Source organism: Trachemys scripta, chromosome 9 (genome assembly GCF_013100865.1).
Source record: "Trachemys scripta elegans isolate TJP31775 chromosome 9, CAS_Tse_1.0, whole genome shotgun sequence".
Classification (NCBI taxonomy): Eukaryota; Metazoa; Chordata; order Testudines; family Emydidae; genus Trachemys; species Trachemys scripta.
This window is the reverse complement of record NC_048306.1, coordinates 1,942,923-1,958,921: the sequence shown is the minus strand read 5'-3', so window position 1 is coordinate 1,958,921 and position 15,999 is coordinate 1,942,923. Positions and strand designations below refer to the sequence as shown.

Sequence of the window (15,999 nt, the reverse complement as noted above, 5' to 3'; positions counted from 1 at the left end):
TCCAGGTGCCGCCCCAAGCACAAGCTTGGTGGGCTGGTGCCTAGGGCCAGTCCTGAGCAGGGGAGAGACAGACTTGGATTAGTGGCTGTCTACCTGGAAGCTGCTCATTCCACGATTACCTACCCATGCTGTCATTTCCCATTGTTCTGTAAGTGGTTCTGGCCTGGCTTGCACATGCAAGTGGCAGCAAGTTAACTAGCATTGGCTTTTATATAGATTTAGTTAAATTGATCACAGCTTGTGAGTGGATTCCCTTAGTGTTTACAGCTAGCTTATAAATGTGTCCACGCAGAGACTTGCACTAGTTTAAATTGATTTAAAAACAGATTTGAGTTAAACTTGTGCCACTTTTGTGCCTAGAAGAGGCTTATGTCTTTCATCTGTGGATGGTGAGTCTTCATTCGCTGCTTTCTTATTAAAATGTCTTCTCCTCATTATAGCTTTTCAACTAAGTTAAAGCAGGTTCTTTTGTTATCGTCATGGAAACAAAAGTTTAGGGTGTGAAAACTATTAATTTTTCATCAAAAATTGGAGAAAATTGCAGAAAACTTGATATATTATCTCTCTTTAACAGGATTATGAAAGGACAGACAGTAACTCTCATGGTCCGTTTGGTCTCAAACCTAGGTCAGGTAAGGTGGTGCTATCTAATACAGTATGCCACAGCAGATCTTGCTTCCCACATTGGAGCTGAAGATAAGGGCAGCAGAAATGTGAGACTGGGACTTTTTGGAACAAATAGAAGGGGAGAGGCCCCTGCACAGTACAGGGCACACGGTTCGCTTATGGCAAGTGTGCAGTTGGAAGAGACATGTCTAGCTGCTCTGACAAGCTCATAACTGCACTGTCTCTAAATTGCAGTTATTTGCTACATTGATTTCTAGAGCCCTGCGCGGATACCAAATTTGTATCTGCATCGGATCTGCAAAAATGGTCCGAATAGCCACAGATGCAGATATCCGTGGATGTAAAGCAGATATTTGCAGGGCTCTATTGATTTCTTTTGTGTCTTTCGCCGTCCTCTGTAGGGGGGAAAACAATGCAGAACTGCCTTTGGCAATCAATGGCTGGCAGGCTAGTGTCCATTGAGACAATATGTGGGGTTTCAGAGTTTGCCGAAAATCATTAGGCTCAGCACGTTTCGGCTGCCCTGCCCTTGCCATTTCCGGACAGCTGCTAACTCCTCTTAGTTAAAGCAGATCTTAATTTTCTGAAGACTAGGAAGCAAGGCTGCAAATATTTTTAGTTAGTGCTGTCTTCTGACATTTGCATCAGTCATATGCATGTTATATAGTAACCATTTAAAGTATAGTTGAGAAATGCCGCCTTGGCCAAACAATGAAGAATTTCACATGAACATCTGGGAGTTTCTGAGCTCATTAGGAAAAGCTTGCCTTACTACTTTGCAATAAGCATTCAGGTCAATCTTTTGCTGGCTTAACAAATTTGTTCTTTGTTAATACTCGCTTGTAAGCACTCAGTATCAAAATGCATTCTGCAGTTGGTCATTTATTGTCTCTGTGGACAGTTCACTCTCTAATGTACAGTGTATTATAAAAAAGACTTCCACCTTTTAAGAAGTTTATACTTTGGGTATTTCCATAGGCTCGGTGGTTAAGATGAGAATACACATCTTTTACGTGTAGCATGCATGTCATAAAATGTACAGGACCAGTGTTGGCATTAGGAACAAGTTACATAAAATGCTCATTATTGGGGATGTCTAGATTCTTTCCTGCTAAGATGACCCCCCACCCAAAAAAATTAGAACCTCTTTCAGTGGGTTTTCACAAGAATTAAATTTAAAAGTGTAATAAGTTACAATATTTCTAAATATTATGGAAATTCTTCCAAGTTTAATACTGCAAAGATATTGGTATTTGCAAGTATGAGGATAATCAAATAATAAAAGTCACCTGCAAGGTTTTTTTTTGATAGTGGAGAGTGATAAATCAAATGCAAACTAGAATGCTTAACCTTGTCCTTTCCCTTGCAGCAGTGCAGCATTAATAAGAAAATTCATACCCGTAACTTGTGGTTTCATAAACTTTCTCCGGTGACCTAGTTTTAAATATTTATTTTAATTATTACTGGTTATAAATAAATTCAGGGAGTTCCTTCCACAACAGGTTTATGCTGGGCTACAGTAAAAAGCTGTAAGAATAGATATTTTCAAAAACCAGTGTGGTCTACCCTGTCAAAAAAGAAAGCATAGTTATGTACCCAGGCAGATTTGCTGCCTACCTAATTTCCAGGCACAAATGCAGACATTGGAAGGGAGAGCCTATGTGCTTCCCCTTGAAAATTTAACACCTAAAGACTACATGTAGCCGCTAGCCCATTGAGCCGTAAGTTATTGTAGTCACTTTATAGCATTGGAACATACTTGTTCTGCTTAACATTTCAATAACTGTGATTTTTCTCTCTTACTTTACTGGTGGATTTTTTTTTCCATAGCGGGGGTGTTCCAAATATTGACAACTGTCTGTTTTATAACAGCTTTCAGCCGTTCCTCTCGCCAGGACTCTGGAGTAGTGGACCCTGGATTTACAATGAGGAGGAAAATGGAGCATTTAAGGGAAGAAAGGGAACAAATAAGACATCTTCGCAATGTACGTTCCCATGACTTGCTGTTTAGGCTCAAGCTGGGGAGGGTGGGGATGGCCACCCTTGCGTGCAGTGCGCTTACTTTTCTTTGCACCACCAGCATGTACTTGCTGTAAAACCTATCTACGTGGCCCAGGCAGTGCAAGGGTGATAGCTGCAGTATTGTAACTCCATCTTTGGAGTTTGTATGCAACACATCTCTCCTACCAGGTTAGGAAAGGGAGTGCAGTTGGGATGCCCCATCACCATGTCAATCTGGGCCATACGTTTGGCCCTTGAGAGCCAAATGCTGCTGTAACATGGCACAAGGAGAATGGTGCCCACCACTTGACTGTGCATTCTGGCATGTACCTGAAGAGTTGGTCCTGGATTTCGAATCATCATCCCTGAATCATCAGACATGCTTTGGTGGGAAGGACCTTTTCTGAAAAGAGCGTGACTAATGCCATGTTGGATCTAAATTTCAGTGTTTTGAATAAATGTTTTCCTATATGGCTCTATTCTGAAAATCATTTTGTAAGTTACACTTTGTTTAATAATTAAGAATGTAACTCTTTTTTTTATGCAGCTACTAAATAATGGTTAGATAAAACAGAAACTTAGAACAGTCCGTTCTTCTTGATGTTGTGTTAGTTATATTTTTAATTCATCCTCCGATTCCCAGCTGCATGTCATCAGAGGCTGCACACGTCTAAAGGGCACATCATGTACAGAGATTTCAGTTAAACACTGAATCTATATTCTAGATAATACCATGATAGCAGTTCCAGCTCCTGCTGTAGAAGCAATTTGCTCAAGTCCAGTTAAGCTGTTTAGGAGAAGCACTGCTCCTAAGGTGATTGATCAAGTGTGCTTCCTGCCCCTTTCTCCATGAAGGCTTGTAATTTGTGTGGTGAAAAGCACTTCCTCCTTCCCCCAACTCTCTTGCTACACAAGGGTAAGTACTTCCACCCCTCACCACTCAATTATCACTTGTCGGGTGGGTGACACCCCAACCCCCAAAATATGCTTCCACTCCAACTATCTGTGTCTCTCTCTCTCTGTGGGTGTGACCCCCAGAGTAGTAGAAAAAAGAAGTTGCCTCCCATGAATAGCATGTATCAAACCCACAGCCTCCATATCTTCACCAGCAGCTGATGCCGCTTTTGAGCGTGACATTTCAACCTACAGATCCTTCACTTTCAGAGAATGAATGTGCAAGCTGTCCGTTGTATGGGCTTTGACAGGAGCAGTAGGTTTGTTTTCATAGCTGATCTGCACATGTGCACAGAGCACCATGGTAGCAGCTGCATGAGCTGCTACCTCGATATACCTGTGAACATAGTTACATCATTCAAAACAGCTGAGGAAAAGCAGATTAATTATACAGAGAATATCTGTACCCCTAGCATAACAGTTTAGGGTTAGTGTTGCCATTTTTAAATGTATGTGATTATTGGATTTTAAATTAAATCAAAATTTCCTTGACAGTGATACTATCGTTACTATGGACGCCTCTTCTATTTTACAGAATCTTGAATCGAGGTTAAAAGTCATTTTGCCAGATGACATTGGAGCAGCATTGATGGATGGGGTTGTTCTTTGCCATTTAGCCAATCACATAAGGCCACGTTCTGTTGCAAGTATTCATGTACCATCACCAGCAGTGGTGAGTCATCTGCATCATTTTTATTCTATCTGAAGTGAAAGCAAACTATTGGAATTCAGCACTAGAAAATTGGGAATTATCTTCACTATTTTAAATGGTTATATTATCAATTTTCATTTTATTTCAGGATGCAATAAGCAAGTATTTAGTGTTACATTAAGGCTCAAGGGTTTAGCAGTCTGTTATGTACTAAGTCCTTAAAAAATTAGTTTTGTAACTTCGCTTGATTTCTAATACAACTGTTATTGAATTTTCATCATAATTATAAAGTCCTTTTATAAATGTGTAACAAAGATCTAACATCCTATCTTTACAGCCTAAACTCAGTATGGCAAAGTGCAGAAGAAATGTTGAAAACTTTCTTGATGCTTGTAAAAAATTGGGCGTGCCACAGGTATACTAATCACTTTATTGATTAATATACTTATTAATAATCGCAGACAAGATGTGTTAGCATTTACTTTTCTGGGTTATCTAGAAAGCCTAGTAATTAGGGCAGTGAAATGGGAGTTGGGAGACCTGTGATCCATTCCTGGTTCTGCCACTGGCTTGCTGGGTGACCTTGGCCAAGTCACTTCCCTGTGTCTCAGTTTCAGGGGATAATGATAGTGACCTTCTGTATAAAGTGCTTTGAGATCTACTGGTGAAAAGTGCTATAGACGAGCTGTGTGTGTGTGTTTTTCAGAAACCCTTTGTTTAGTGGCACATTGTGGCATGAATGGGAATATCTGCCTAGGAAAGATCTTGGACTAGAATGAAAGGGATTTTGCAGATCACAAGGTGCATTGACAGAGCTACATAGAAGAAGCTTGCATGGCTCTTAACTGTACTAGCTCATCTCTAGTTCTTGTTACTATTCCCTCACTTTCATTTTACCCATGCTCATTCTTCCACCTCCTCCATGAAGGGAAAAATTGAGGGCCAAATTTTCTTCTGTGCATTAGGGGACAGGAAACTCCATGAGTTTGTATTTGCAGTAGCCACATGACTGTTCTGACAGTGGCTGTTGAACTCCACCTCAGTAGGACAGGAAGGTGGCTTAACCCTGAAAACCATAGTTCCTAAGCTATAACCCTGTGCTTCTGCTCCCGCCCTCCATATCCGCACAACTCCTGCACAAGTCATGTTTCCAATGACTCCCCTACTGGCTGCTACCAATGGCTCCACTTCGATAGAGAAAAGGGGTTCATGTTGAATGTCACGCTTATAAGAGAATTCCTATGGGTTTGGGTGGGAGAGGATTCATTCTTGAGTTCCAGCAAATTGTAGTCCTCCCTACAGACAACTTGTAGTGGAGCTTCTGCAAGGACAAGGACGGAAGAAGTCTGCCACTGACCAGCACTACCCCACCCTCACTCCATTTTGCTCACTCTGTTTATGGAAACAGATGGGGGAGTCTGGCCCTAAATCTTCAATACATTATCAGAGGCTTTTAAGAAATAGTGTTTTTCTTCTTAGTTTAACATTTTAATGAGACACTCTTTAGTTTTTGTTTTGCTCTAACTTACTAATTTATATTTGTGTGTAGTTTATTCACACTGCAATTATCAGATCTTATGTGAGATATAATTAACTTCTGAGCACCTTGTCGCACTTAAAATTTGCTGTAGAGATAGATGCATATGCAAACTTATTGACCAGAGAAGATTTCTACATAGATCTCTAATTAGTCATAGTGAGGTATCTGAGTGTTGAAGTCTTCTAAAAGTACACTTTTTACCCAAGCTGTGCAGAATGGTTGAAACATGATGCATGTACCATTTTATTTTTCAGGAAAGGCTTTGCCTGCCTCATCACATTTTGGAGGAAAGGGGTCTAGTGAAAGTTGGTCTTACAGTTCAGGCTCTGCTTGAACTACCTTCATCTAAAGCATCTCAGCTTTCCTCTGTGTAACGTGACTTTTGGAAACCAGACAACTTATCATGGATCTATTGATTTAGATTGCTGCCAAGCAATTCAGCTTCCTCAATGGGAACATCCAAGCCATCAGAAGTAGTTTCTGCCCAGACACTTTAGACAGAGCCTTATTTTGGAGGGACATGTAAAACTTTGATTTCAAACTGACTGTTACCTGAATATACAGTTATACTGATGTTTTAAAACTTGGATGCACAAGAGATTTTAACAACATCAGATTCTCTGTCCAGGTAATACAAGTTCCAAGTTTCCCATTAATGTTTCATGATATAGTTTTTAAAAACTGGATTTTTTACTACATTGAAAATGTTGTTTAGTTTTGTTTGTTAAAGGATAACACACACCAAACAAAGCCCTACTATAAAAAGTTTGTCAGTCATCTGGATTAAATGTAAAGATAAAACAAAAACCAGCTACAGTATGATAGTGAAAATCTGAGTGACAGATCATATTTAATCCATTTTTGTTTCATATAGCTCTATATTTGAGTTTTTTATTTCTTGCACTTCTGACTGTAATTTATATACTTCTAACATCTCCAGTATTTAGTTGGATGTATGGTAATTACACAAAACGTTATATAGGAAAAAGGGTTTTTTTTCCAATCTTCTAAGTTTGTGCCAAACTATTTTTTCAGTTGTACGGTAGATTGTTTACATGTGAAGTGCCTGTGTAGTTGATGACTCTTAATAGTCTTAAACGTTTTTGCAATTTCTTTGTCTGAAATAGATACAATGGGAATTTTAAAATATTTTAATAATTTTTCGTAAGGTCAGTAATATGTGAAGATTTAAATGATGCTTCACATTTTTGGTGTTAGGTGTTTTAAGTTGCACAATTGAATTGATTATGTTGTCTAATGATTGGAAAAATAATGTAAATACATTTTATTTATGCTATTTAATTTGATAATACCCAATCACTTCTGTTTTAATGTATTGTTAACAAAAATGGTCACTTTGAGTTATTTTCCTTGTTTGAGACAAACCATGATGTCCATAGTTAAATAAGAAATATATGGACTAGTGACGCATACATAATAATCATTAAGGATGTTTCGATAAAGCTGCCAAAATCTCAGGTTTATGCTGTGACTTTCAGTATTTTACATCACGTTGTCCCTGATTTTGCATTAGTTTTTTTTACAATAACAAATCACCATAAGTTAGATTAAAAAAAAATTCAAGCTAGGAATCTTTATATTTTTCAATGTTTACACGTTTGTTGAGAGGGACTTATTTTGGAAATAATCACCTGCATGACATACCGCATCATCACTTTGCACCAATGCTTCTCATTTGCACCAGTATCACCAATTATAAACAGTTAAGTCTGTGCTGAGAATATCAAACTCTCGGGGACAAATGTAAAAAAAAAAAAATAAATAAACTAAATCCCCGCAACAGAAGCTTTGTCGAACTTCTGGGTTTAAGTACTTGTTCGATTCTACAACTTTTCTGGCTGATATTTTTCCCACAGTGTTCTGAGAACTTTCAGAATGATGGGCAGTTGACATCCTTTCTGTCTCTTTCCCTACCTCCCAAACAAAAAAGTTTACCTTCTTAGTAAATATGTGACTTACCCAGAACCCAACATTTCTGATTATGTCTCAGATGTATTTTTAGACTGTTACTTTAGACCAAGGGTAAAACCTTGTGTGCCAGATGATGTAAAAAAATTAAGTTGTACTCTGTTGCCAATTGACCTAAAGCTGTTTCATTTCATTTGGCGAAGGAATGGGGAAGAAAATATTGTTTTATTTCTTCCTTACTCTCTTTAATTGAAGCATTAAAGCCAGTTGAGAAGAAAATTATAATCCTGATGGCTAAAAGATTTAGAAGATAAAATAATTTTAATGTTCTTTAACTAAAATCCATTGAAATAAAAGTAATTCATGGGCTCTTGTTAACATACTCTGTTTATAGAGTGCATTCTCAAATACAGCTCATTTAAAAAAAAAAAGCCATGCCCTCCTTTACAAAATCATACACATAAAAATATCATTTAAACAGGTACTCATGCAGAAACTGTAATTGGCTCAATATAATCGGCCATTAAAATAAGTAGTTTCATTTATCTTCCTCTGAATTATCCTTTTTTATTGTTTATCTTAATTCATATTCATAAGAGAGGTCCATTCTAAAAAAGAATGGGTAAATGTATTCTCATTTCACATAAATGCAATATCAGGGGAAAAGAATAAATTTAGTTGAGATTACAATGAACAAGCACATTTAGTTCAGTAAGCAGATTTTTGGTTGCTACTTTTGCTGTATTTTAATAGCTGAAGAACTACCTGATCATTCAAAAAAAGGAAAAATGTTCCATATTAAGAACTGTACTATCTTGACCTCAAAAATAGCAATTCCTTTTCCAGTAGTGTTAACCATAGACTTGCTGGTGGCAAAGACATTAACTTTAAGATTTTTGTAACCATAGTCTAAGTTGGATAATGTTTAAATACGTTCACCAATCCTGAACGACACTTCAGTTTTCTGGATGGAATTAAGTTTCCTCTGTAAAGTTTGTTGAATACAGTGCAATCCTCACTTAAGACCACTTCTAGTCACTTAGTTTTTGTTTATCCCTTGTGGAGTATTGCAATATGTCAAGAGAAGATTACATTCTGACTTAAAATTTGAACACTAAGAAGTCTAGCTGTCAGTGTAGTACACTAGTTTCACTTAAAAATAAATAAATAAAAGTTAGCACAGTTTTCCCTAAATAGCTTAAAATAGTTTGACAGATTTATTTGGGCATAAGCTTTCATGGGTAAAAAAATCCACTTCTTCAGATGCATGACTCCATGCATCTGAAGAAATGGTTTTTTTTTACCCACGAAAGCACCTCCTCCTGCGCAGGGATCCAGAAGGGAAAACAGTCTGACGCCGGGTCCCAGGCTTGTATGGAGTTTCCTGTATGCCATCTTCTTCCTTCAGGGTGCTGGGAACTGCAGCTGCCCAGAACCCTCATTCTCCCCCCAGCAGTGTATTTGCAAGCTGGAGAGCTGGACTTTGCTGGTCCCTAGTGGCAGCCAGCAGCTTTGCAGCACCAATTCTGCAGGGAAAAAGGAAATTCTGCCCAGAACATGAATTCTGCATTGTGCAATGGTGCAGAATTCCCCCAGGAGTAGTAGCAGCTGCAGAAGAGACTGAAAAAGGACTTAATATGGCTCCATGTTTTAAGGGATGAAGAAACAATACCTCCAATCTGAAAATGGGGGAGGCATTGCTGTCTACAACACATCTTTTTCCCCCACCTCAGAATTCAAAATAAACCCCACAACTGCAGCTTTGGCAGGTAAGGGAAGGGCAAGGTTCCTTAGGTCAATATTGAATGAATCTTAGATTTCCATGCAGAAATCAGGGTTCAGAGCAGGATGCAGTGTGGCAGGGCCTGACCATTCCCTTGTGTTAGCCCAGCCCACTCGGTGGAAGTAGCAGTCTCTCCCTCCTTCCACGTGCAGACAAGGGGAGAGCAGCCCATAGAAGGATGCTCTTAGCTGGTGCAATTAACTAATATTGCATGTTTAGAGTGTTGTTTCTAAATGTCTTTAATCATAAGCCATCATCAATCCTTCTATTTATTATCTATTTCTATTGCTAACCGTATCTGCTTACAGACCCACTAACTTCACCCTCTCATGCTCCCAGGAGCCTGTCTTCCCCCTTACTTTTCCATGTGGGAAACTGCCTCACAGCTGTGCACTGAGGCATCAAATGGAGTGAAGAGATCCCAACATCCTGCACGTTTGAAACACTGTGTTTCCATTTTGTGTAGTACCTTCTTTGGCTACTCAGATTGGGCCCTTTTTGGTAGTGGCTTCAGAGAAACTCCGCATTGGCTTGACTTGAATAGGAATAGACTTATGCCAACAGTAAGAGCTTTAGGAAATCTCACTCATTGCCTTTTGATGATTTAACTATCCTAGGAGTTACTCACATGCTGATTATTGAGCATTCAAAGCCGAGTTACCCCAAGATAATATAAAACTATAAGATGCATTTTTAATTGTGTGTCTGAACATATCAATATGTTTTCTTTAGCCCCATATGTTTCTTCTCTTCCCCCAAAGATTGGCAAGATATTTGGATGGCTCCAATGTCTCATGTAAGAATGTTTTGTCCTTTAAGGAATAAGATATTTCACCCAAGGCATTTCTAAGTGATTCATGCCACTACTTAAAACATGCTATAAAGTGCTTAGTTCAAGGTGGCTGAATGACTTCGAACTGTCTCAGAAATACACTTACTAAAGTGTCTCAATAGTTTACATATAAATAATTAAAGGCTGGACTGATTAGATCTGTGACTTTGATTGGCATGGCACACAGGAGTGCAAGTCATTGACAGACCATCAAAAAGCCTCAGTTGTGTCCAGATTTCTAAAGCCCTTCCATAACATAACCAGGGCCCTAAATAATGTACTGTATAAAGGAGCAAATTAAGGAAGGAAATAGTAATAATTTTTTAACTGTGACATGAATTGTAAGGATTCTGAGTAAAATCCTGGCTCCATTGAAGTCATTGGGAGTTTTGCTAGTGACTTCAATGGGACCAAGATTTCACCATCTGATCTGATGGAAACCAAAAGCCTACAGTACTTTGAAAAGAATTCCTCAGGAGCACAACTTTTACACCACAAGAAGCTAAATAACCTCAATTGTGGAGGTGGGAACTATCAGCAGTTGTTTCACGATAGTGAAAACTACATTTTTTTTTTAAATGTTTGGTGACTTGGAGGCAATTCTCTTCCAAAATAAAAAACATTGGCATTAAAATCCATGGCCAGATTCAAACCATGCTAAGATGTCATGTATTCCATAAATATTTTCAATTTTGATCATTTTTTGACAAGATGGTGATTGTCTTCACTAAACCTCAGAAGTTCCATGTTTCTCCCCAGTATTTCAGGAAATGATAGTTTTAAAATATATTTTCAAAACTACTGGTGCTCACAGGCAGAGCGTGTGCAAATGAAGTAAAGGATCACGTAAGCTCTGACGTTGTTTCCTTTTGATATTTTCTTAAATCCCAAAACATAATATAGGGCTGCATTTTAATCTGGCTTTTTCAAAATAAGTCTGCATTCCAACACAGAGACAATGATAAAACATTTATTAGGTAAGCAAAGTCTTGAAAAGAAATATCTTTACCAAATTCCAACTTCCCCAACATGTTTTTCATAATTTGGAAAATGACAAAATGTCAAGTCTTCACTTGCATTAAAAGGCCTACTTTTACCATGATACAATCTGATTAACTTTTGTCTCAGTGTAGTAGGTTCTAGTTTATATTTTCACTGGTAATTCTTACAAGATTTTTAGCACTTCTTCTTGTTAAAAATAATTCTGCACCGGTTAGGCATTCTACTTCTTCGAGTGATGGTACATGTGTGCACCATGCATCTGAGTCTGGAGATTTTTAGTAAGTAGTGTCTGTTGATCCACATACACAGTTGCTCTTCTCAAGCTCTGAACCAAGGACATACGAGGCAGTGTGGACCGGTGCCTCTCCAATTCCTTCCACGTTGCCTGAGGGTGGAATCTTCTGCATCCACAGCTTCTTCGATTGCTTTCTTCAATCAATCTGTGTGTGTGTAGATAGTGCAAATACTAAAAACTATATTTTCGAGTTGTAGTATTTGTATAGTGTAGTTTAGTTAGTTTTTTCCCCACGTTGGAGAAATTCTCCTCCAAGGGTGAGGACTATGCCCACAGTCCCAGGGTTTAAGAACTGTTTCCTGCCCCCCACTCCTCCTCAGTGGGTGATTAACATCAATGCTGACTTTACTATCTTGGCAAGGCTCACATCCCTGCTACGTGCAGCATCCACCACTCTTTCCCCAAATTCATGAGGGTTGAGCACTCAGACTGAGAGAGAACCTAATGGGGAAAAAAATCATGAGACCCCAGTTGCATCCAGACCGGGGAGACCCCCTCTGTACACAAGTCTCAATCAACAGGCAGCATCCCTCTGAGCACAAACTCAGGAGCTGAGGCTACAACCTGCAAGGCTAAAGAATCAAAGGGTTCTCATGAGAGTATGGGGCACTCACAAGCGCAGGGGCAAAGATCCTCTTCAAAATCTTACCTGAAGAGATCCCTCCCCAACTCCATCCAAGTCGGGTGAGTCCTTGCACACAGATCCTAAGGACTCAGGCCCAGGTAAACCACCTCTGCAGGAGAATGTGGCATGCAGGAGTACAGATCTGTTGATACCAATCTCGGTGCCGACATAGAAACCAAAAGACAGGCATCCACTGCCTTCAGCATCCAGATCAGACTCTGCACCAACCAAGTCTCAGAAAAATCAGATGTCCACTGTAACCAGGGAAGTGTTGGATCCAGTGGCCCTGACCACCAAAACACCCTATACTATGTGGTAGTCTGAGACCTATGTCTCCCTGGGGGATATTTTCACTCTTGTGTCCTCAGTCCCCTCCCCTCTTGGGTCCAACCTTATTTAGAGAGATCGTCATACCAGAGGAAGAAACCATCTTGAGGGCACGGAATTAACGTCTCTCATACATGAACCTGAGTACCCGTCCATTGGTATCAACGCTTCCAATGGTTGATCAGGAACCAAACTTCACATCAGATTAGTAAGAGGCTACATATGAACCTCTGCATCTACAAAGGGAGGCAAGTATGGACAGAATTTCCAGGAAAACAGGGTTCAGTCCTCTGTCAAAGTATGACTTTCCGAGGGACCGATGGTTCCTAATGCCATGGGTCCACCCCCCAATCAGTTGACCTCTCGCAATGGCATTACTGGGGCCCTAGGAGACTCTTACTCTTGGCACCCTGATCCATGCATGAACCTTATCTACTCTCTCCTACCCAACACCAAACAGCTCCATTGGAATGTGAGGGGGAGGAAGTTGAGCCAGATCTGACCATTCTAGTGGTTCCGGTGGCCATCTCGCATCATCCTACCTAAATTAAGCAGTCACCCCATCTGCTGATGATCACAGGCACTATAAGGAACTCTCACAAAAAGTGGTGTCTTAGTGCCAGATGCAGCTCAAGCAGGTTCAGGAGTCTCAGCACAGTTATTGGACATCTTGCAACCCTCAAGTCCACGTCAAGAGGCCCTCCAAGTCAACAGTCATTATGGATCCAGCCAGGGTAGTGTAGCACATTCCTGCCTCATGCACTCCCACTCCTCCCAAAAAAGGCTGAGAAGCACTACTTCATTCCACTTAAAGAAGCAAGTTTTGTTTTCAGCATCCGACTTCAGCAGCCACACCCCAAGAGGACACCTTTGGAGAAGGGTGCCAAATGCCTCAGTCTCCTAGGGGGAGAAGTTTTCTCTTCAAGCTTTCAATTGCAAATTGCTGACTACCTGGCCCTCTTATCAAAATATGATTTCACCAATTAAGGGAAGTTTTTTGATTTCAAGGACAAACTCCCTCAGCAGGATAGAGCCCAATTCCAGAACCTAATTGATGAGGGTAAACTTTGTGGCCAAAACATTTCTTTAGGTTGCAGTAGATGCTGCTGATATTGATTCCAGAAAGATGGCTACTTCAGTTGTTGTGAGGAGAGAATCCTGGTTACAGTCCTCAGGTTTTTCTTGGGAAGTGCAAAGTACCCTTGAAGATCTGCCCTTTGAAGAAGTTAACTTATTTAATGAAAAGACTGATGAGTCTCTTCACTCTGAGTACTTGAGAACAACACTTGGCTCTCTGGACATCTATACCCTTGTCCCACAGGAAGCACCGCAACCAAGTGTACAAGCCAAGATGGCCCCCTCACAAACCACCACATGAGGGACAGAGGGTACAGAGACCAAGGTACACAGCTTCCTCAAGGTCTAACACAGCTGATTCCAACCTCCTGTTGCTGTGTTGATGCCTCATTATTCTGACCCTGTCCCCAAGTATTTGGTGGCCACTTTATTCATTGCATCCCCAATTGGAGTGCAATAACAGACAAGTGGGTATTGGAAACTGTTCACTCAGGCTATACAATTGAGTTTGTTACCTCCTACCCACAAATCCGCTTCTCAGCCTCTTTTCAGGGACTGAGTTCATGAGACAGTCCTATAGCAGGAGGTGGACTCTCTTCTCCAACAAGGAGCCGTAGAACGAGTGCCACCTCAACATCAAGGGAAGGGATTCTATTGCCCAGTTTTCTTAGTTCCCCAAAAGAACAGAGAATAGAGCAGGGGTAGGCAACCTATGGCACAGGTGCCGAAGGCGGCACACGAGTTGATTTTCAGTGGCACTCACACTGCCTGGGTCCTGGCCACCGGTCCAGGGGGCTCTGCATTTTAATTTAATTTTAAATGAAGCTTCTTAAACATTTTAAAAACCTTATTTACTTTACATACAACAATAGTTTAGTTATATTATATTAGACTTCTAGAACGAGACCTTCTAAAAAGGTTAAAAATGTATTACTGGCACACGAAACCTTAAATTAGCGTGAATAAATAAAGACTCGGCACATCACTTCTGAAAGGTTGCCAAGCCCTGGAATAGAGACTAATTCTTGACCTACCCCAACTAATTGTCTTCGTCTGAAAGTTAAATTCAGCATGATCACATTGGCATCAATAATCCCCTCTCAGGAAGAGGGCAACATACTTCACAGATCTTGACATGATCTTTCACTTAGGCATTCACATGTACCACATAAAATGTCTCAGGTTCTTCCTTGGGCAAGATTTTTATGACTTCAGAGTCCTCCTGTGTACACTAGATACAGGGTAATGGTGGCCCAGATGAGAAGGAATGGCTTAACAGTCTTTCCATGTCTCGAAAACTGGCTGCTGATGGGCAGATCTGGCAGGGAAGTCCAGTCAGCGACCTTATTCCTACTCCACCTCTTCTCTTACGTGGGAGTCTGCATCAACAAACAAAAATTCACTTTGATTCCCACAAGGATCATAAATTTCATAACAGCAACTCTGGACTCGGCAAGAACCTACCTTCTGATAGAGAGATTCTACACCATGAGTAATTTGATAAAACAGCTCATCCTCAGACTACAGATAGGGTCTGCCTTTCCCATCTAAGCAACATGGCCTCAGGCACCCACATAACACTGTTTACTCGTCTCCACCTCCGCTGCCTATAACGCTGGTTTCAGTCTATCTGCTCACCAGACAAAGACAACATCAATGCTGAATAACAGTCCTGGCCAAGATCCCGGCTGCTGTTGCCTGGTGGGGGAACCCAGAAAAAGTTGGTGTAGGAGTTCCTTTTCTCACACTCGGGGGTTGGGGAGCCCATGTGGACAATCATACTGCACTAGGCACCTGGACCCCTTGAGAGGTCATCCTCATCACACCCAACTGGCTGGAGACAGTTCTGGATCTTGGATTTCCTGAAGATCTCAATCCATCCTCCCAGCACTGGTTATCTCCAGAATCCTTTGGCATTCCTGTCATTTTAGACTGTTCTAGTCACCTTTTAGACCAGTGGTTCTCAAACTATTGTACTGGTGCCCCCTTTCACATAGCAAGCCTCTGAGTGCAACCCTCCCCTTATAAATTAAAAACACTTTTTATCTATTTAACACCATTATAAATGCTGGAGGCAAAGCGGGGTTTGGGGTGGAGGCTGACAGCTTGTGCCCCCCCATGTAATAACCTTGCGACCCCCTGAGCGGTCCCGACCCCCAGTTGAGAACCCTTGTTTTAGACATCTGGTCCATCTTGTCGCAATCAGTGCCTTTTATCCTCCAGTCCTCCAATCGAGTGCCATACTATCTTCAAAAAGCAACAGAGGGTCCTGTGGCACCTTTGAGACTAACAGAAGTACTGGGAGCATAAGCTTTCGTGGGTAAGAACCTCACTTCTTCAGATGCAAGAAGTGAG

General features: G+C 40.6%; 1 protein-coding gene across 7 annotated transcripts in view; it reads left to right on the top strand.

Moving 5' to 3' along the window:
- Window positions 1-15,999, top strand: part of LRCH2 (leucine rich repeats and calponin homology domain containing 2) — a 108,063-nt gene that overhangs the window by 85,596 nt on the left and 6,468 nt on the right. For 5 of the 7 annotated variants that reach the window (XM_034781988.1, XM_034781989.1, XM_034781987.1 and 2 more), the window contains 5 exons: window positions 575-632; window positions 2,500-2,612; window positions 4,118-4,255; window positions 4,572-4,649; window positions 6,029-8,469. In XM_034781988.1, the coding sequence (XP_034637879.1) occupies window positions 575-632; window positions 2,500-2,612; window positions 4,118-4,255; window positions 4,572-4,649; window positions 6,029-6,148 (507 nt within the window). In that variant the 3' untranslated portion in view covers window positions 6,149-8,469. Of the gene's footprint in view, window positions 1-574; window positions 633-2,499; window positions 2,613-4,117; window positions 4,256-4,571; window positions 4,650-6,028; window positions 8,470-15,999 lie in introns of those variants that run through there. The other 2 variants (XR_004647170.1, XM_034781991.1) reach the window with 2 other exon arrangements.